The sequence below is a fragment of the Apis mellifera genome, linkage group LG4 (genome assembly GCF_003254395.2).
Source record: "Apis mellifera strain DH4 linkage group LG4, Amel_HAv3.1, whole genome shotgun sequence".
NCBI lineage: Eukaryota > Metazoa > Arthropoda > Insecta > Hymenoptera > Apidae > Apis > Apis mellifera.
In genome coordinates, this window is record NC_037641.1 from 4,504,110 (window position 1) to 4,523,415 (window position 19,306).

Sequence of the window (19,306 nt, forward strand, 5' to 3'; positions counted from 1 at the left end):
TTTCAAGTTGCGTGATTATTTTTAAAAAGTTTGCCATTTAAAAAATTTTGCAATGAATAAAATATGCGATTCGTTAGCGTTGGGAATGTAACACGTACAGCGTAAATTATTTCCTCTTTGCAATCATTGTTCTTTGCTGTGTATATAATTAATTATAATTGAAGAGGAAGAGAACTTTTTCACAGTTTATTTATCAGTTTATTATCAAAATTACGTATCTTTTTTTTTTTTTTTTTTTTAATTTTTCGAATCTTTTCAAACAGAGAAAATTAGTAAATAAAATATAAAAAAAATTCGCATAGAAAGCAGCGAAATTAAATTGCGGAAGCGGAAGTACTTAATTAAAACTTTGAATGGAAATGAGTTCAAAATGTAAAAAGAAGAATTCCAATATCAGGAAGAATCTTTTTTTTTTTTATCTGTGATTTACAACATTCCAGAGTATGCTTGTATAAGTGTAAGAAACAAACAAGAAGAAATGAAAGAGAGAAAGAAAGAAAGAAAGAAAGAAAAAAGAAATTCCATAGATCCAGTATAGAGAGAATCAGTGAAAGTTGTAGTGGAATTGCCGAGTTCGAGCTTGTCGCCATCCTCCGGATATGCAAGCAACTAGCTCGTTCAATCCAGATTGTAACTAACTGTTCGAAACTACGTTTCCTACGATTTATCAACGGGTTTGTGTCTCGGCTAAACCTGTAGTCCCGATCCACACGGAAATATAAATATCGTGGGACCTGTTGCGCTTTGTGCACCATCGATGTTGGCACATCCAGGCCAAGTTGGAAGTGTAGTGGCATCACGAAAGAACTTGGCGAGATCCTGAAAATCTTACTGGATGGCTTTCTGGGTCATTGAATATATTTAAAATTACTTTCCTTGGAGTTTTTTAATAATTTGAATGGACGTCCTAGAAGATTTTAATATTTTTATTAGTTTTAATTGAAATCTTAATTACATGAGTGTTTTTCAATCCTTCAAAATATCGTATGCAACATTTTGGAAGACTTGAGAAAGTTTCATTATTTTCCTTTCTTTCCTGTCTTCTTTTAGTTAGCATAGATAAATTGAATTTGACTCTAGATCCTTGGAAACAAGAGTATATAGAGTTATCTAATTTTATTTAAAATTTAAAAGAACACATGAAACTTGAATATAAATTAAAGAATAACAAAATGTTGGATGGGATATTTTAAATAAGAAAAGTATGTTGAATAAGGTATGTGTTTGTTTCTTTTTATTTCTTTAATTCTTTCAATTCTTTAAATCATCATTTACATACAAGTTCAAGATTGTTAACTGAGATATAAGCAACATCTTGATTCACCATGATGCACTTATTCAAAATTTATTACAGGTGATAGTGGATCGTTACGAAAGGATGGACGAGGAAAACTTCTTTCGTTTTACGATTAGTTTTCCTTATTCCCTGTTCGCCTACGGGATGGATAATAAAAGAGGCAATAACTAGTAGACTTTCATAACAGGCACTAAGCTCACGACGCTCCTTTCCTCGTATGTTCCCTCCTTCCTGAAAACTTTTTGAACCGTCTGTTTTTCTTGTGCTCGTAAAAAAGATACCAACCCACTATAATTTTTCCATTTATAAGCACGACGTGGATTTCATAACGATAATATAATAATTTTTTTCCCCCCCCCTTCTTTTTGAACTTACAAGCGTCCCTCGTTTCGAATTTCATCGACTTTATATGGAGAACGGAAAGAGTAGAAAGTTATAAATAACGGGTATAAAATCTTCTTAATATTCATCTTAATATTAATCCAAACGATAATTTGAAACTTCCATAAATTGACTATTTCTGTTTCGTCGTAAATCTTGGAATTTTCATCTGGCTACAAATAAGGTTATTTTCAGACTCGAGACATATTGAATTTTCTACATTTAAACATTTAACGAGACGAATTATGAGGAACGAGGTGAGAAGTCAATTTGCATTGTAGAAAAACAAGGAAGGAAGTTGGTGCAGAGGTAGTAGATGATTTGCAACGGTGAACGGCGAATTGAAAGTTATAAGTCATGGCCTTTTCAACCCTCGAGCAACTCCCTCGGAAGATTGAATTTTACTTTAACATTACTTGAAAAGTCGTTACTGTTTCCTGTACTTTAACGTATTTTCGAGTTGCGACGACAAAAGACAAAGGTAAAGAATTCGTTAATATCGCTTCTACAGTTGAAAGATATAAATCATAACACAAATACCATGAATAATGAAGTTTTTTTCGCTAAAAAAAGTTTCCAAAAGTGTTTACATATTCTTCATATTTCAATTTTTTTATCTTGATATTAAAATTTTTAAATTTATGTAATATTTATCAATTTTTCATTCATACTTTTGAGATAAAACGAGATATGAAATTAAGAAAAAGTAATTTATAATTTTTTCCAAACAATGATAGATAAAGGATATCGAAAGATATTATATATTTTTTAGAATTTCAAATATTTTAATAAGAATAAAAATTCGATAAAGGGAAAGTATTTTATGTTTGATTATTATTTTTTGAAATATTAAACAGAGCACGTGGGAAGGCGCATGTGTAACACACGCAGGAGCACGTGGCTGGCTCGAGCCGCGATTCGGTCGATTTCGGATAGTTTCGTAAGTCGACGGTAGAAGGATCGGTGGCAGTCGCGCGCCGGCCGCTGCCTCGATAGGGTGTTTGTGTTTACGTCGCCGCGATGAAAATTTGGCCGCCATAGAGGTTATGTTTACGCGTGCCGCGGTAACCAAATCGACGACGCATGCCCTTCTGCGTCCACCTTTTCGAAAATCCTTCACCGATCGCCACGTGCCTGTCAAAAAATCCATTGACTTCCCACGACATCGCGTCCCTCGGTGCACGGAACATCTTAACAACTCTTTATATCTCCAGACTTTCGTGAGTACAATATTCCATCAATCCTATTCTACTTTTTCTATCTCTGTATTATCTGTATTATAATCTGTATTATCTGTATTAATACAACGATTTGGTAAAGGAATCATTACGATTAGGAATATCGTAACGTGTACGTTGATTTGGAGTAACATTTATAAGCAGAATTTAAACATGGCGATCGTATTTGCCAATCAAACGTATTAGTCAACCACTCGAACTATTTACGCGGTATTTCTCTTCGAATATCACGATCGAAATATTCTCAAGTAGCCACCAGAGTGCTCTAATTGTACCGTATCGTGTAAAATAACGCGAAATCAATTATATCTTTTATATTTTTCACGTATAATTTCATTTTCAATCGTGATATTCTATTCATCGTAAATGCGTAATAGAAATTTTTTTGATTCGGATAGGTAAACACAAGACGAAATTCATAACACACGTGTCGCCGTGTTCCTAGAAAACGAAACATATGCTACGCTGAGTCACATGACATGACTCATCCCGATACTTTTTCACGTTGTATTCATATTCGCGTATTCGTTCGATATTTTTTCCACGTGACTTGCCGCGTTCGAGGATGTGTTATTTATTTCGATATATTAGAGTCGTTCGAATCAGTCGTGTGTAGTGATTATAGATAAAATATAATGGCGGAACAATAGTGTGAGTTTTAATGTTGTTCAACCGCTTATAATCTCGCCGCAAACAAAGAGCTCGGGAGACAAGATGAATTATGATGTCGAGCATATTTTGAAACTTGGTCCAATAACAATTTACAATTGACCATTCGAATCGAGTTTTCCTGCGCGACAGATGCATTCATGCGTAATTCACGTATAAATTATATCATGCGTGTACAAATGACGCTGGTTAAACGACTGGTGGCCATTGTTATTCGATGCAATTTGCTTGAAAAAGTTAATGGCGGAAATTTATCATCTTGTTATATACGAGCTTTTTATCGTTTTTATTAGAAAACTCGGTGATAATTAATCGATTAGGCGATTAGCTACGCGTTTTATTAAACTTTTTGTTCGTAAAACAATCGATCTCTCTTTATTTATCAAGATCCACGATCATTTTGTTTGTTTCGCATAAAGTAGATATTAATCTATCAAGTTTCTGCATAATGAATTTTGTTCCCAGATAAATTAATAAATATAACTTTTGTTTTAAAATTCCTAATTCAAAATAGAAACACTTTATATATTCGTGTAATTTTTTAAATTTGTTAATTGTTTTTCAAATAAATTGCGTTCTTATTGTTGATAATCAATTTTACGGATTATATGGATGAATTAAAAAGAACGGAACAAGATTGATTAACAAATAAATCATTCTATTAATAAATTTAATTGACTGCAATTGAACGTTATATAGCTAATTAATTTTAATTTATAAATTAAATGCTATATTTCGTAAAAAAAAAAAAACATATTTTTATCAGCTAACAATTCGTCAATTGTCAGTCAAATTAAATTCGATCCACGATTTATTCCCGTTCCAAGTGGTGGTCGCGATTAAATTTTGATCTCACGAAAAACGTGAGGAGAGGTATTCTTTATTAAATTTTCTCAGAGACTCGTGATCCATAGAAACGTTGCGCGGATTTATTAGACTAGATTTTCATTTCTGAATCGCGAAAATCGGGTTAATGAGGGATATCAGTTTAATAATTTTTCATAAATTTAAAATTAAAAAAAAAAAAAAAAAAAAAAAGAAGCGAACAAGCGATAAATACAAATTTGTCGACGTCGAGCACAGGTCGAATTTGGTGTCTCGCCACGCGATATATTTAAATTTTTCATCCGTTTATTTCATACGGTCCGCTACATAATTTCCCGAATCTCTCGATGGACACGTGACTGGTTGGTGGGGCAAAAAAAAAAAAAAAAAAAAAAAGAAAAAAAAGAAAAAGGGACAATGTTCGCAATCGATGAAGCTATTGTAAGAGCTGACGTAACCATCCACCGTCGAGTCTTTTGCGGAATTGCCCGCATAAGCGAAAATCAGTCCTCGTCGATCGTGATGCGAAATGTTGCAAAATTTCCCTTTGACGGTGCACGCTTTCATTCATGGCTGGTTCATATTAGAATCATGCCCTGGAATAAGAATCTCTTTGTTCAATGTTCGATCGATAATTTTTTTTTTAATTTAAAATAATGGACCCTGTTTCTTTTCGACATTTCCATAGTATTCACTTTCTTTCTTTCTTTCTTTTTTATTATTATTTCTTTTCTTTTTCCTTCCTTTCCTTCAAAGAAACGAGCTTGTCTCGTGAAATGAGATATAGGTTAAATAGATAAAGAAATGTCGATCCAACATTTCCCTTATCTTCTTATCCCAGGCTTTCTAAGATGATCTCGCCAAGATGCTTCGAACAATCATAAATCACAAAAGAAAGGGTAGCTGATAAAGGTGTTGAACACCAAAGAGAATATATAGGGAGAGAGGAAGTGGGAGAAGAGATGAAAGAGAGGAAGAGATATTCAAAGGGTTGGCCATTCCTCCTTTCTTTCCCAAACTTTTCTTATCTCTCGTATCAATTGTTTCTTTTTTCTTTCTTTCTTTCTTCCCGCTTTCGATTAGAAAGTTTCTATTATTGTTACGAATTACGATGGATGAAGTAACGGAATTGGAAAATTTTAATCAAAGTGGGAAAGACGTTATTTATCTCAAAGATGTGAGACATTATTCTTTGTTCGGATAACCTTATTATAGGCTTTTTCAATTGCCTCATCTATTTTCGACTTCAATCGCGTGAAAAGCGCGCCTTTCCCACTCCCTCTTCTTTGTTCGATTAATCTCTCGTTTTCTATTAAATTATTCCGTCAAATATTCGATAAATCAAAATTTGGTAAATAATCCCTGCTTCGAGCAAATCGATGACTGGCATTCCCAATTAATCGCGGGCGTGGTAATAAAGAGGGTGGAAAAATCTCCGCGTGATAAAATAGTTCTCTCCTCTTCGTGATTTCGAATTACTTTTTAAATAGTTACACGTTCCAAAAGGGAGAGAGAGATTCCTCGTATTTTTTTCGCGTGTTTTCTCGTCGAGAAACTAATATTTGCTTTAACGTGTAAACAATGTTATACGCCGAAGAGGAATCGTAGACGTGGAAGCTGGCCGTGTAAGGATTTAGTTTTAACATGAAAATACAGAGATCTGGAGTCGCCATCGAGTCTACAAACTGAAATATGTACGTATCCTCGAATATACACGAAAGTAGTTGCATTGTTTTTTCGGGGTCGACGGAAAGAAGAGCATGCACACTCTCTCGGAATTTCTTTCTTGACCCGAAAGAAACAATCGTTACATTGAATTAAAGTCGAATAAAACGTCCACTTGCCTTCGAAACTATCGATGAACGCGGCCAGACAATTCACGTTGTTGTTTTCATGATTTTATTTCTCGAGACTTGAATAACGAGGCACTTTCGATCGAACCATTTTGGTACGATCTCGAATTTTGGAATACATGCATGAAAAGATAGAGAAATAAAATCATTTTGAAATTATTTTCGATGAATTTTTTATATTTTTCATCGAGTATTATCTCATAATCGAAGAATGTTGAGAAAAAACTTGTTGCAATTTAAATAAACGAAGTAACTAAAAGTAAGAAGGATTTTGTTGATCGATCGTCAAAAAATTGCGACTGGTACTAATCTTAAAACTAGATCCAGATAGCTCGAGATGAAATAAATTGAACGAAATCCCTAAGACAAATTCCTTGACCTAGTATATAAGAGTCGCAACGACTGGACGACAAGGAAAATAGTGAGTTATCGTCCACTTCTTTTAAACGATGCATTATCCTTGTAAAAATCTTTTTAAAGTATCTTCTTTTGTAAAGACAAACTTATTATTAGGTCGATTTGTCACAACTTTCTTAAATTTTATCAAAATACAACGACTCTTATATTCTAGTTCTTAGGATTAAATACACGGTGCTCTATTCTCGTTAATTTTCTTTTTACAATATTTTTGTAAAAAGAATAATTAATTATATAATATAATTTTACAATTAAAACGTATGAAACGCACACTTATCCACACACATATATATATAGCATTGACATTTCAAAATATCGGTTTTAAACAAAAAATAGAAAAAGAAATTAATTAATCGGGAAAAGAAACGCAAAATCTCGACCCTCGAATATCTCAATCTTTTTTCCTTCTTTTTTTAAAACTGTTTTGCGTTTATACGTTTCATTTGTGGCGGGTGTGTATGCAGCGTTAAAAGTGATTTAACGAAAATGCGAGAATAATGCGTGGATAAATTTCAGGTTTTAAAGGGTGACGGTTCGAAGCAAGCCGGGTTTGTTGCACACGCGTTGTTTGCGACGATAAATTCAGACCTCGAGAGTGCTCCGGGGATCGCGTGCAAAATGTAAATTCCGTAGCAAAACTCGCGGAATCGCCGCTCTGCTTCTGGGGCCAATGAGAAACATTGGGGCGGGTTTCGAAGCACGCGATACGGGTCACCGACGTGCACTCGCGCAAAGTGAAAATATTCCGGAATTTCTTGCACCCTCTCCCTCATCCCCTTTCATTCACGCTTCATTTAAAGAAACCTGGCACGCTTTCAGCTTCCGTTCCGCGAATGCGAACTTCGCGAGGCGAAGTTTTTAATTGGTTAAGAAACATCTGTAAGGTGGAGGATTTTAATTTTAATCTATGAATAAGAGTTTTTCTTGGAAGGATCGAAATTAATTGAAAAAATTACCTGAATCTTTCGATCGAGAGAGAGAGAGAGAGAGAGAGAGAGAGACAGTTATTAAAAAATGAAATGGAACGGAAGCTAATGGAATTATCTGAAAATTATTTAATTATTTAATTAAAGTTTAATAAGAGAGTAAGAGAATTTTTTCGGAAGTATCTCGAGGTGTCTTATAATTTTTTGAAGCATCGAGACATTCAAGAGGTAAAGATGAAAAATTAATTTCGAAGTTTTATTAAAGAGGGAGGGATTAGAAGAAATTAAATGAAAACGATTACTTTGACGACGATTTTCTTTGCGGGTATTCATTCATCGATCTACCACAAAATAATCGCGAAATAAACGCTTGGATAACTCGATAATCAGTAATTCAGTTTTGCCGCTCTAGCACGTCTGCTCGTATTAATTCATGGTAATTATCTGGCCGACTTGTAATAAAGCACAGAAAGCTGGAATGGCATCGTCGATACTTATGCCATAAATTTTAAAGCGATTATTTATGATTGCCTGATTGCCAATTACATTATTTGTTTCATAAACACGCGAATAATGAAGAATTTGAAGCAATACAAAAAAGCTGATAAAGATTTCACAGAGTTTCGTACTACAGCGTTATAAAATCCGTGGAAAATTCTAAATTACGAAAGAAAAAAAAAAAAGAAATGTTAATACGCTCGTAATCTTCTTGAATATTAAACCATTCTTAAATCATCTTGGTTTAAATATGGACAGAAAAAAAAATCGTTGTTCGTTTGAAACAAATTATGAAAAAAATCGGAGGGAAGAAGTAGTTATATAAGAGGGAACGAGAAAATTATGAAAATCCAAGTGGCAAGTTCTCTTTCTTTTCTTTATTTTAAAATTATGTAGAATATTTTTAAAGTATCCTCGATCAAATAAAATGCAAAGTCATTTTAAATTTATTTAAAAGAGGACACTTTCGTTGGCATTCGATGTCACTCGGCTTTTGTAAATTTTTTAACAATTTTCTATAATTAAAAAATTTTAATTATAGAAATATCGTTTTATATTTATATTAAAATAATAAATAAAATATAAGCATAAAGTTAAGAGCGAAATTATCAATCCGGGCAATGTTAAGAATCATTGCATTATTCATTCTTTCCCATCGCGGTATATTTTAAAGAAATGGAATTTTAACTCATTCATTTTAGAAGAAATAAATTCTTCTAACATAAATTCTCCGTTACGATTCGAATGGGGGCGAGAAAAAAAAAAATTAAATCAAATCATCATCAAAGGGGGATCGCCTTTATATTGTATTAAATATTTAAATACCTAATACAAGTTTTTCGATTAAAATTTCACGCATCGATTATTAGGAAATGTTAATTCAATGCGATAAAGCGTTGCGATGGGATATTTAAAAGCTCGCTCTTCGCTTTAAAACAAACAGAGAGAATTATCCACTGGGATGTTTGCTGAAACCAAATTCCAATGTACTCTAGTTATTATCGCGCCAAGTTCATGCATTAACGTCATCCCACCTCTTACGCATACACTTTCCCCTCCGATCTTTGTTGCGTTGCAGCGGCGAATTACAGAAGCTGCGAGCTCATCCAACCTTTGTTAATCTTGCTTTCAGATAAATGCGCAGGAGCGTGGTGTGTGCCGGCCCTCGGACGTGATTTGGTGCGGTGGTGTGCGTGTAAAGGGCCAACGAGTGAGGCCGCAACGGTGAGCATTCGAGATGAGCTATGAATTTAGGCTGCCTGGTAGCCATCGTCTTTGTGCATCAGCTGCTGTCCGACGCCACAGCGCTACCCTCAGTCGTCAAGATTGGTGAGTCTATTTCGTCTACACTTTTGATTTTCCTCGGTTTCTTTTGAATGAGCAGGAAGCTCAGGCTTTAAAAGCAACATCGAGTTCTTCTCTTCGAGTTTATTTATTATTTTTTTTATCGAATTGTTTATATAGAAAATTATGCACGCAAAGCCACGGAAGCTTTTCAGATTTCGTAGTTTTTTAGATTTATGAATATGGAGTTTATTAATTTAGTTAGCAAAAGTTATCACGCAGATTCCATGATCATCTCTTCCTTTTCTTTCGAATTGTCAAAATTGTTAAAGGAAATTCTTTCTTCCTTCCTTTTTTCAAATTGCGGAAAGAAAATGAAAGATCTCTGAATTTTTGCAACTTCCTGTACAATGTGCTAACATCCTCTGAGAAAGCATCAACGGATAAAAGGATTGTCTGTTGATACGCACACACAGATAACAAATATGTCAACAAAGGTAAGGTGAGGTAACCAAGCACATTGTAATCCCCCAGGAAGAAACTTGTGTAGAGAAACAGAGTAGAAAAGTCTTACATTTTAAAAAGGGGAATTAGCGAAAGATCGTGACGGTCTCGTTTTCCTCGAGTAACTCTCCTCTTTCCCTCGATCTCGTTTTCCCCCTCCTCCCCTTCTTCTGCGGTTTCACAACAATTCACTCACACCTCGTTTCCCCTCGCGAACGCTTTTACGCTTTGCTTAAAATATTCGCAATTTTGCCCCGAGTTCGTTCATCAAAACGATCGAGCTCGACGTGGAGAAGGATCATGGAATCTGGAAAACGTGAAATAAAACTCGCCTCGTCGTTAGTATTCCGACGATCGTAAAGTTGGGTCTGTAACTCGATAAATTGAACTTCTTAATGCAATCCTGTGAAGTTTCTGGCCAGCTACTACTTCTGGAGTAATTGTCGGGTAATAAAAGTACGTGACCACGTTGATCAGGGAGTAATTTCGAATATTTCGTAGTTGGAATAACGGGGGTCGAAGGTTCGATAAAAATGTGTTTGCACTCCGTTAAAAGCTTTTTGATAGGAAATGTCAACATTCCGTTAGGTGCTATTTGGATTCTTCGCGAAAGTGGATGAAAGTAGCCTTGTAAATTTGTTGCTGGGATAGATTTGTGATTAAACGTCTTGGATATTTGTTCTTCTTAATAATTTTAAGGAATAAGATAGTAAAAAACTTTTCACGTTTTAGTAATATAAATATCATTGATTTATATTTTAAGTCGTGCAATTATCAATGCCAAGCAGTATGCATTTTATAATTATATTAAAATTAAAACTAATATGTAAATAAACTCACTATCTTATTCCTTTTTTTCATCTCTAAATTATAAATTTCATTTCATTTCATTTCAAAATTGTATACTTTTTCTTTTTACGTAGCTTCTTCGTATTTTTTTCAATATTAAGGCAATATTTAGATGATAAACGTATATAAAATATTAATCGTTAACTATCGAACATCTGCTGAGCAACCTTGTTCCATTTGGCGTTACAATTTGATTTCCGCTATTGAATGTCCCAAAGGTGGAAGTTGGGAGAGTTCTTTAGGCGGAAGGCGAAGCTTAGACAAAGTGCAGACGCGCTTAAGTATTCTCGCAAAGAAAGGGGTTGTTCGCGTGTTAAGTCAATCAATTAGATAGGATCGATAATTTTCATTGAGCGCATCGATGAAAGTGTGGTTTGGCGAAGCTCACGAGTTTAGCGAACCTCGATAAAACTTGCTCCCTTAATTCGATAAGCCCCGAGAAATTGTCTCGAATTTTTTTTAACTTTTTGTTTTATCCTTTAAAGAATCGCAAATTCGATAGAAATAGTTGATTGATTCATCGATCATGTTCGAGTAATGCAATAGTTCGCAATCTTAGATTATTTTTATGATTCGAGTGCAAATATTCGTGATATTTGACAATAAGTACGTACAAATTTGCAGAAAAATCGTCACATTTTCCGTCAAATTTTCGATTTATTCCCAAAGACGAATGTCGTGTCTGTTATCTCGCCAAATTGGTCGCGCAATTTACGTGATCGAGCGAATCGTTCGAATGGAATAAGGGCTTTGAAGGGCTCGACATTTGCCGCAACAAGATCGAGGTCTTTGGGCGAGCGAGAAGACCAGTTAATGGTTCCGTCATAAATCATTTAATAACGAACATTAGTCCACGGTTACCGGTGCCAGGAATGCGCACAGTCTCTTTCTATTTTTCATCCGATTCTCATTTATTATAAAAAATTATTATTCGATATTCGAGAGGAATTCAAACGTATTACTCCCCATATGTTTGAAATTTGAAATTAATTTTTCTGAGAACTTTTTTTTTTGAATGTAAAAATTTGTTTCATAATGAGGAGGAAGATATTTCATTTCATTAAACGTAAAGTGAATATTTTTACGAAATTTTTAGCAAAATTAATTTTAAAAAATTCTATTTCCATTTATTATTTTATTCATTTCGTATTTTAAATTGTAAAATTAGGGGATATTTCGTTATATTTTAGTAATGGTATATTGTAATATATTTCTATTAGTTTATTTAGTTTGGAAGCTTGTACGAACGTAATGGATTTCATCTGAATATATTTTATATCTCTGAGTAAAGATTTGGCAAGGAATCAGCAGTTTCAATTAAGGAATAAAGGTCGCGATCACGAAGTGAAAAGTCGAGAGGAAAAAGAGGGAAAATGGCTAGAGAAATAATTCACTTTTGACAATTTTCTGTCTTTTTTTCCTTGCAAGATAAATCCCTCGGTATCGTTTCTTCAAATCGAAAAAAAAAAACTACTAAGCTATTTACAATAAAAAGATTAATTTAATATTTTCTAAATGTTCCATATAAGAGGAGGAAGCACGAGTAAAAATTACTTCTTCCATACGATAGTTCCTATACAATTAGCTTATTAGTTTTTTCACAAGAAATGATCACATTTTAGAAAACAATTTTCACAATTGTCTAACTAGAAAAGAAGCAACAAAATACACGTCACTAAATTTTTGCCTCGTATATACATACCTATAGATATATTTTCTCCAGGAGAAAGATAACGTTGGACAGATAACTTTCAACTACTTCAAAACGATATTATCGATGAAGTTTTATCTGAAAGGGCGTAGCTCGTGATATAGATACGCGTGAGACGTTTCCTCTTTTCTCAGCCTCCAACTGTCTCTCCAACTTATGGAGAAACTCACAAATGAATAGTGAACAAGCATTCGTTTCCCTTTGTTCCTTATCCTCTCGAAAGATTTCACCTCTGGAAAGGAAAAACTCGCGGAGGAATTGCCCCGAAAGAATAAAGTGTACGCGACGGTTAAACTTCTCTCTGCTTTCTGTTTCTCAGTCTGTTGTCAGAATGAGAAGGATGCACTTATCCTTGCTGTAACGAAGGCTGAGTGTTCCACGAGATTTGCCTTTTTATCCCTGTCGTCTACGAGGAAATAAAGAATAGCAAAAGTAGTATAGTGAGCAAATGTAGTTAATTATATTCTTTGTAACAAACGCGCGATAATCCTCGTTGTATAATATATGAGCGAAATTTCGTTAAACTATATATTTTTGAAACTCGCGCCTTTTCCGTTCTCATTTGTAACATAGAAATCTCATTTCATTAAACGATTTATGATGTTTGCCATTTTTCTCTCGCCTCTCTCTCGCAAGGGAATTACTGGGGATGAAAATTTGGAAGGACACGGTTTTTATTTTTTATAAAAGGGGATAAAAAATGATAGCGACGCGTCACGTCAGAATTTCACTTTAAATATTCGGTGATAATTTTAAAAATGTAAAAAAAAGTGTATCCTTTTTTTCTGCGAAATTTCACTTTATAAGAGACCGTTTCGAAAGATTGTGTTTGTCACTCGTCGAAAGAACCACCCTGAAAATCCACCCTCGCTCACCACCCTTCAAGATCCTTTCCATTCGCGTTGCGAGTGACGAGCGAGGGGGGGTGAATAAATGGAGAAAGTTTGGCAACAAAAGAGAAACGTGGTTAACTCTTACCAGCTCAGACACTTGTTCCCGAATTTCCCGTTTCCTTCGACTTTTATTATTCCATCGTGTACTTATTGTCAACGAATTTTATCACTTCTGGTGTGGATTATCGAGAAGAGATCGAACGTCTCGTCGTACAGAAGATTGTATTGGACCATAGAGAATATAAATATAGTTATAACAATTCTTCAAAAACTGATCATTTTATCTAAAAGAAAAATGTATCAAAATAAAAGAAAAATAACTTTTTGTATTCTTTGTATTATTCAATTGTTATAACTAAATTCCTGAGATTTTACAAATTAAAATAAATACGATTGTAGATTGTAGAAATGAAAATAAATTTGAATATCTCTATTACGAGATCCAACAAATTTATCCGCAAAATTTCGCACAATTCATTAGAAACCAGAACTTTTTACTTCCAAAATCTATGGAATATTACTGTCAAAAATATGTAGAATCCACGCCAATGTATATTCAACCCTCCACAAGAAACATTACACGAAAAAACGAAGCTCAAGAGTTCGATATATATTCGCAAAATGAAACGATCCCTGTGTTTCACAGACTTCCTTTTTTGCACGATTCTCCGCGATAGATTAGAAAGAAAAAGAGAGAAAGAGAGAAAAATAAAAAGAAAGGAAAAGAATTGCACAGAGGAAGATGCTGGAACGGTATGTAAATACCGGAACGTCAGTTTCTTAGTTTCCACGTTTCGACTTCCGGCCTCGAGTCGGCCTGATGGGCTTTCGTTGTCTTCTTGTATCCCTGTAACGATAATAATTCGATGGGGGTGCTAGAAAGGAAAAAAGAGAGGAAAAGAAGGGTGACGGAGAGGACGAGCTAAGAGCTGAGGGTGGGACCGGAAGAGAAAGGCAACGAAGAAGGGTGGTTACGACTTCATGGCGCCTGAAGCATCAGCGAGCCGCGGATTTTACCAGGATTTCTCGTTCGTTTACCACGAGGTAATTTATGAACGATTGATATATTATTTCTCGTGATAGAAAAATTATAGATTGGTTGGGTAGTTAGGATCGATCGTTTTATCCCATCAGGCGATTCGTAATTTTCTTTTTTAAAGAAACTGCGTATTTGAACAATTTTATTTTTTCAAAAATATTGCACGAAGAAATTGTAGATGTACTTTCATCTTTAAATTAAGAATATTCTCAATATCATTTCGGTCATTAGATTAGGATTGTTAGGACGAATTCTTCCGCATTCTTTGAAGGACAACGTTTCGTTCCAGTTTTTTATTCACTCCAAAACTTTGTAAAAATCATTGGCGTAATATCTCGCGTAACCTTATTTCTCCTCTCTCTCTCTCTATATATATACATACGTATATATCATCGTATAAACTTTCCAAGTAGAACGTTCGACTGAAATTCACGAGTGCTTTACGAACTTTCCAGACTCTCATAAGTGTATCCTTTCCATCTTCTCTATCACTGACAATTACCTCTCTCCTTGCTCGATATTAGTTTCGTTTACCAGAGTAATAGGCCTTTCACTCGTAGGCCAATTACCTTCTTCCACGTGTCGATATTATCTCCATTTAACAACGATCCCTATTTATTCTCGATAATTCGAAACGGCCCTCGATCGATAAATCGCGATCGATTCACCTATTATTAAATTCTCGAAATCGAGCCTCGAGTCGAGAAACTTGCCCAAAGAATCGACTCTTTACGAAAATTATATCTCCATTCTTTATCTCGGCGGTTTCACGTTGAATATTATCTCTAATCAAACGATAAACAATATTTATCTTCTTCGTTTGTAAATAACTGGCCAAATGACTGGCACGATCGAGAAGAAGATCGATATCGGTCGCCCCTCCTACGATGAGGAACATTCCTCGTAGGAGGAAGGAGGCAACTTTGGCAGAATGGGTTTGCAAACATTACGATGTCCCGCGCAAATATTTGCTGGAGCACACCACGATCAACCTTTGTAAATTACACTTGAGAAAGTTGATCTCTTTCCCCGATTGGAATCCCCTCCCCGCCAAATAATTTACATTTCCGATTTATTTTTTTTCCAACTTGTAAATGTAAATGTCGCCCGATTATGCAGAGTATCCAAGATAGAAATTTGCGAATTTTATGGATCATTATATAATATAATTCATATTGTATATCGCTGTAGCCAATTTCAAAGTACACTTGTGGGTAATTATGAACCGATGCCAGCATCTTGTTCGTCCTTCGAGGCTATTTTCGAAACGGTTTCAGTGGAATGGCTATTAATCTTGGTTGTTAATAAAAATGACACCGAAATGTCTTCCCCTCGAGCGAGCAGCTTTTTGCCCGGGAAAAAGAATTACCGTGTTGGAACCGCGTCCTTTTCAACTTTTGAAATGGATCTTCCATTATTAGCTTGTATCGTTTAATAAAATATAACACGATATTCCGTATTATATTTTTACGAGTATCAGGAACGTCGATATTAACCTATGATATTGACAAGATAAGAAGACATCTTACGGACGGGATATCTTGATGTCTTCGTCGATATCCGGAAAATCGATTAAACACACGGAACACACAGTTGAATCGTTTCCTGAATTTTGAAGTAAATAAATTGTAAAATTATATTTAATATGTATATATGATATAGCGGCGAAATAATATTCAAATTTGTGCAAAATTTGATGTGAAACAATATCTGTAAAACAATATTTATTTTCGATAAATATAATTTTTAATAATTACGAAATATAATATCGCGAAATAATATTTGAAGTAATTTCATTGAAAAAGTGTCCATTCGCTTGAAAATGAAATAAAGTAGCAGTAGTTGTTTGAGTATTTCAAATGTTAAAATTGTAAATGTGTCCAGATTTAATATTTCCAATAATGTGTGCAACGATATCTGGCGTGATTCTTCAAAAAAAAAAACAAATTTCAATTATCTTCGAATCCAAATATTTCAAAATTCGATAACGAGTAACAAGAAGGTACACTTTTTTCATTGAATTCGTTTTGTTATTCTGTAAAAATATGGGAAAATGGATATTTAGATGATTATTATATTTTATTAATCTATTCAAATATTATTATTGTGCGTAGATGTAGAATTAGCATCTGTTATCGTTGTTTAATTAAGTTATTTTTCATCGATTCTCATTATATGAACATGAAATTCGTATTTATCATTTAGATTCCTCATAATTGGCAATTCAATATGTTTTTAACGATAAATTCATTCCTTTGTGTGAGAAATAAAACGTTATTATTACCCAATATCGAATTTATACCGTTAAATTTGTGAAATTTCGTTAAATATTAAATATGTTAAAATTAAGAAACATAAATCGTAATTGTTACGTATATTGTTTGTTAAAAATTATAAATTATAAACAAAGATATAATTATAAAATGAAACAAACAATACAATTTAATATTGTATAACGTATATTAACTAAAATATATTTCAATAAATTATACACGCATAATTGATGAAATTATCGTGAAACTAATTGAATATATATATATAATTTCTCAATCTCAATAGAGATTAATATTAATTTTGCTAAAAGCACACGTGCATTTTTAATAAAACTAAATTTGCTTCGTTAATTTCGTTCCAAAGTTTCATTTTAAAAAATATCGTGATTCCACCACTAATCGTGTTTCTTTTTTTTAGATTAAACGCAGCTTCGATAATTGAAAGCAATCGCGATTGAAACGATTGTGCCGAAGAAGTTATCAGCGCTCGAGCACATCGTTTACACGAGGGTGGTGCAAACGTGCACGCAGGTTTTTCACGGTGAAAGCGTGCAAGCGGCATTGGTCGTTCGGTCGATTGCGTTCCTTCGTCCAAGTAGAATAGGAAGATGGACGAGGGGTGTAGTCTGTTGGAGGGTTGGAGGACAGGAGGCAGGAAAGAAATCTGAACGCTGCCGTGGGAGCAGAAGACGACGAGGTAAACCGAGCGGAAGGGTGGTTTTGCATGTAAGTGGGTTACCTCGTCGAGCTTGTGGAAAAATTTCGAAATTGTTCAGGTCGCCTCCACCTCTGTAAAAGGGACGAGATATCCTTGGGTCGTCCAGTCGAGTCTCAAGAGAGAATCTTACGTTCGAACGAAGGGATAAATCTTGTAGAAAATATTTCGGATCTGGATGGATAGGAATTTCGATGAAAATCATTGGATAGGCACTCGTCTTAAATTATCAGTACAGTCGATTAATTTCGAGACAGAAGAAAATTTAGAAATTCTATTCGAAGGGTGATAAAAATTTTCGGATCGATTTTATCCCCATGAAAAGAAAATTTCTCCATCGTAAATATTTGTATGTATATAAAACTTCGATCAGAATTTTTGGTTTCGATGCAACGTGAAGTACGAAGACTTTTGCAATTGATTGATTTGTCTCTTGAAGATTCTCGGTCTTTTTTACTTTTTTTAATTTCTCCGCCTATTATTTTCGAATTCTCGGGATTGATGTACGATATATTTTACGTATTAGGCGAGAATTCTAATCCATGCTCTCAATTTGCAATTTAATCGCAAGATTTTAGACTTCGTATCGATGAATAGATCTTGTTTTCTCGAATAAATTAAGAGTTAAACGATATTCAATCATTTTAATCTATTCTTTGTTACAGAGAGAAAAAAAATCAAAACGAGATTGTTGGAAGCAGTTGACCGACGAGTTCGTTTCGTCGATTTAAATAAGGGGTAGTTTGAAAGGATGAAAGAATTAACCTCCCCGGTTGAGTGATTGACTTTCTTCCCTTCTTAACGGTGTAGGGTTACGCGAGTTGACTCTGAAATTGAAGTAGGGAATCAAGAAGGAATCATCGACCTCCTGTCACTTTCAAGTCGTCGATAGAGATGATGGATTATTGCCATTAGTTTAGCAAGCCGTGATAGAGATTGCACGAAGGGATGACGGGTTATGGCTTCTTCTGTCCCTCTCTCGACACGTTATTCCTTTTCCCTCCCTGTCTGTTAATAGAACCCTTATAAATGATTGGCGTGTGCGTAACTTTTCATCGATTATATTTATGCGTGTTCAATTTTAAGAGATTCTAATTTTTACGGAAAATTTTTACGTTTCGTTGTTTTTCATAATATATCCCGACATATTTTCCCTTCCCTCCTTTCCTCTCCCACATAGAATTTTCTTTAATAGAATTAGATGATATTTATAACTTTTCATCGATTATTTATTATTAACTCTTTACATTTGTGACACATTATTTTTTTTTTTAGAACGATTATAGGATAAAAATATCTTTCGAGAAATTCTAATTCTGTCTCTCAAAAGAAGAAATTTTCACCACAAGTAAGTACACATATTTTCATCCATCGTTAAATAAATTTCAGCAGTTTTGAATGTTTTAATTTTCGAATTTTTAGTTAGGTTCTTTCGCAACTCTCGTAAATGATAGCCACATAACTCAGAGATTCTCATGGATTATTTATATAACTAAGTTTTGGAGAGCCGTAAGAGTTTTCCAGTTGCAGTTCCTCCTTCCCTTACAATGTGTCATAATATCGTCGAGAACTTGGCAAATACGGCTCCAAAAGCGAAATTCTCTCACGTTCAAACGTGAGCACGGGCTGTTACGCCAAACGTATCGCGCAAGACACTCGTAACTGTAACCGGAAGCTTCGGTTTCCGCGCAACGCGACCGGAATTCTAAGCAACACGATTGCTCCACGTCTCGTGTCCACGAAATTAACGGAACCGCTGCAAGTTAACTCGATTCCTTGTCGGATAAATGTGCACCCAGTCAAAGATGAAAAGCGGGGGCGTCGAGGGAAATGACTCGGTGGCATCCGCATCGATCTAAAACGTGTCAACCCTCTATTTTCGAGTTTAAGAAACTCGAAATGGTAAATATTTTCCTTTATTTTGTCTTTTTGAA

General features: G+C 34.5%; 1 protein-coding gene across 8 annotated transcripts in view; it reads left to right on the forward strand.

Annotated features, from left to right (window-relative positions):
- The first annotated feature begins 2,623 nt into the window (after nt 1-2,623).
- Nucleotides 2,624-19,306, forward strand: part of LOC412993 (glutamate receptor ionotropic, kainate 2) — a 118,532-nt gene continuing 101,849 nt past the window's right edge. For 4 of the 8 annotated variants that reach the window (XR_003304578.1, XM_026440355.1, XM_006558658.3 and 1 more), the window contains exons 1-2: nt 2,624-2,898; nt 9,237-9,433. Coding sequence is in view for 7 of the 8 variants with exons in the window: in XM_026440355.1 (XP_026296140.1) it covers nt 9,349-9,433 (85 nt within the window). In the remaining variant the exon portion in view is untranslated. The remainder of the gene's footprint in view (nt 2,899-9,236; nt 9,434-19,306) is intronic. The other 4 variants (XM_026440351.1, XM_026440352.1, XM_026440353.1 and 1 more) reach the window with 2 other exon arrangements.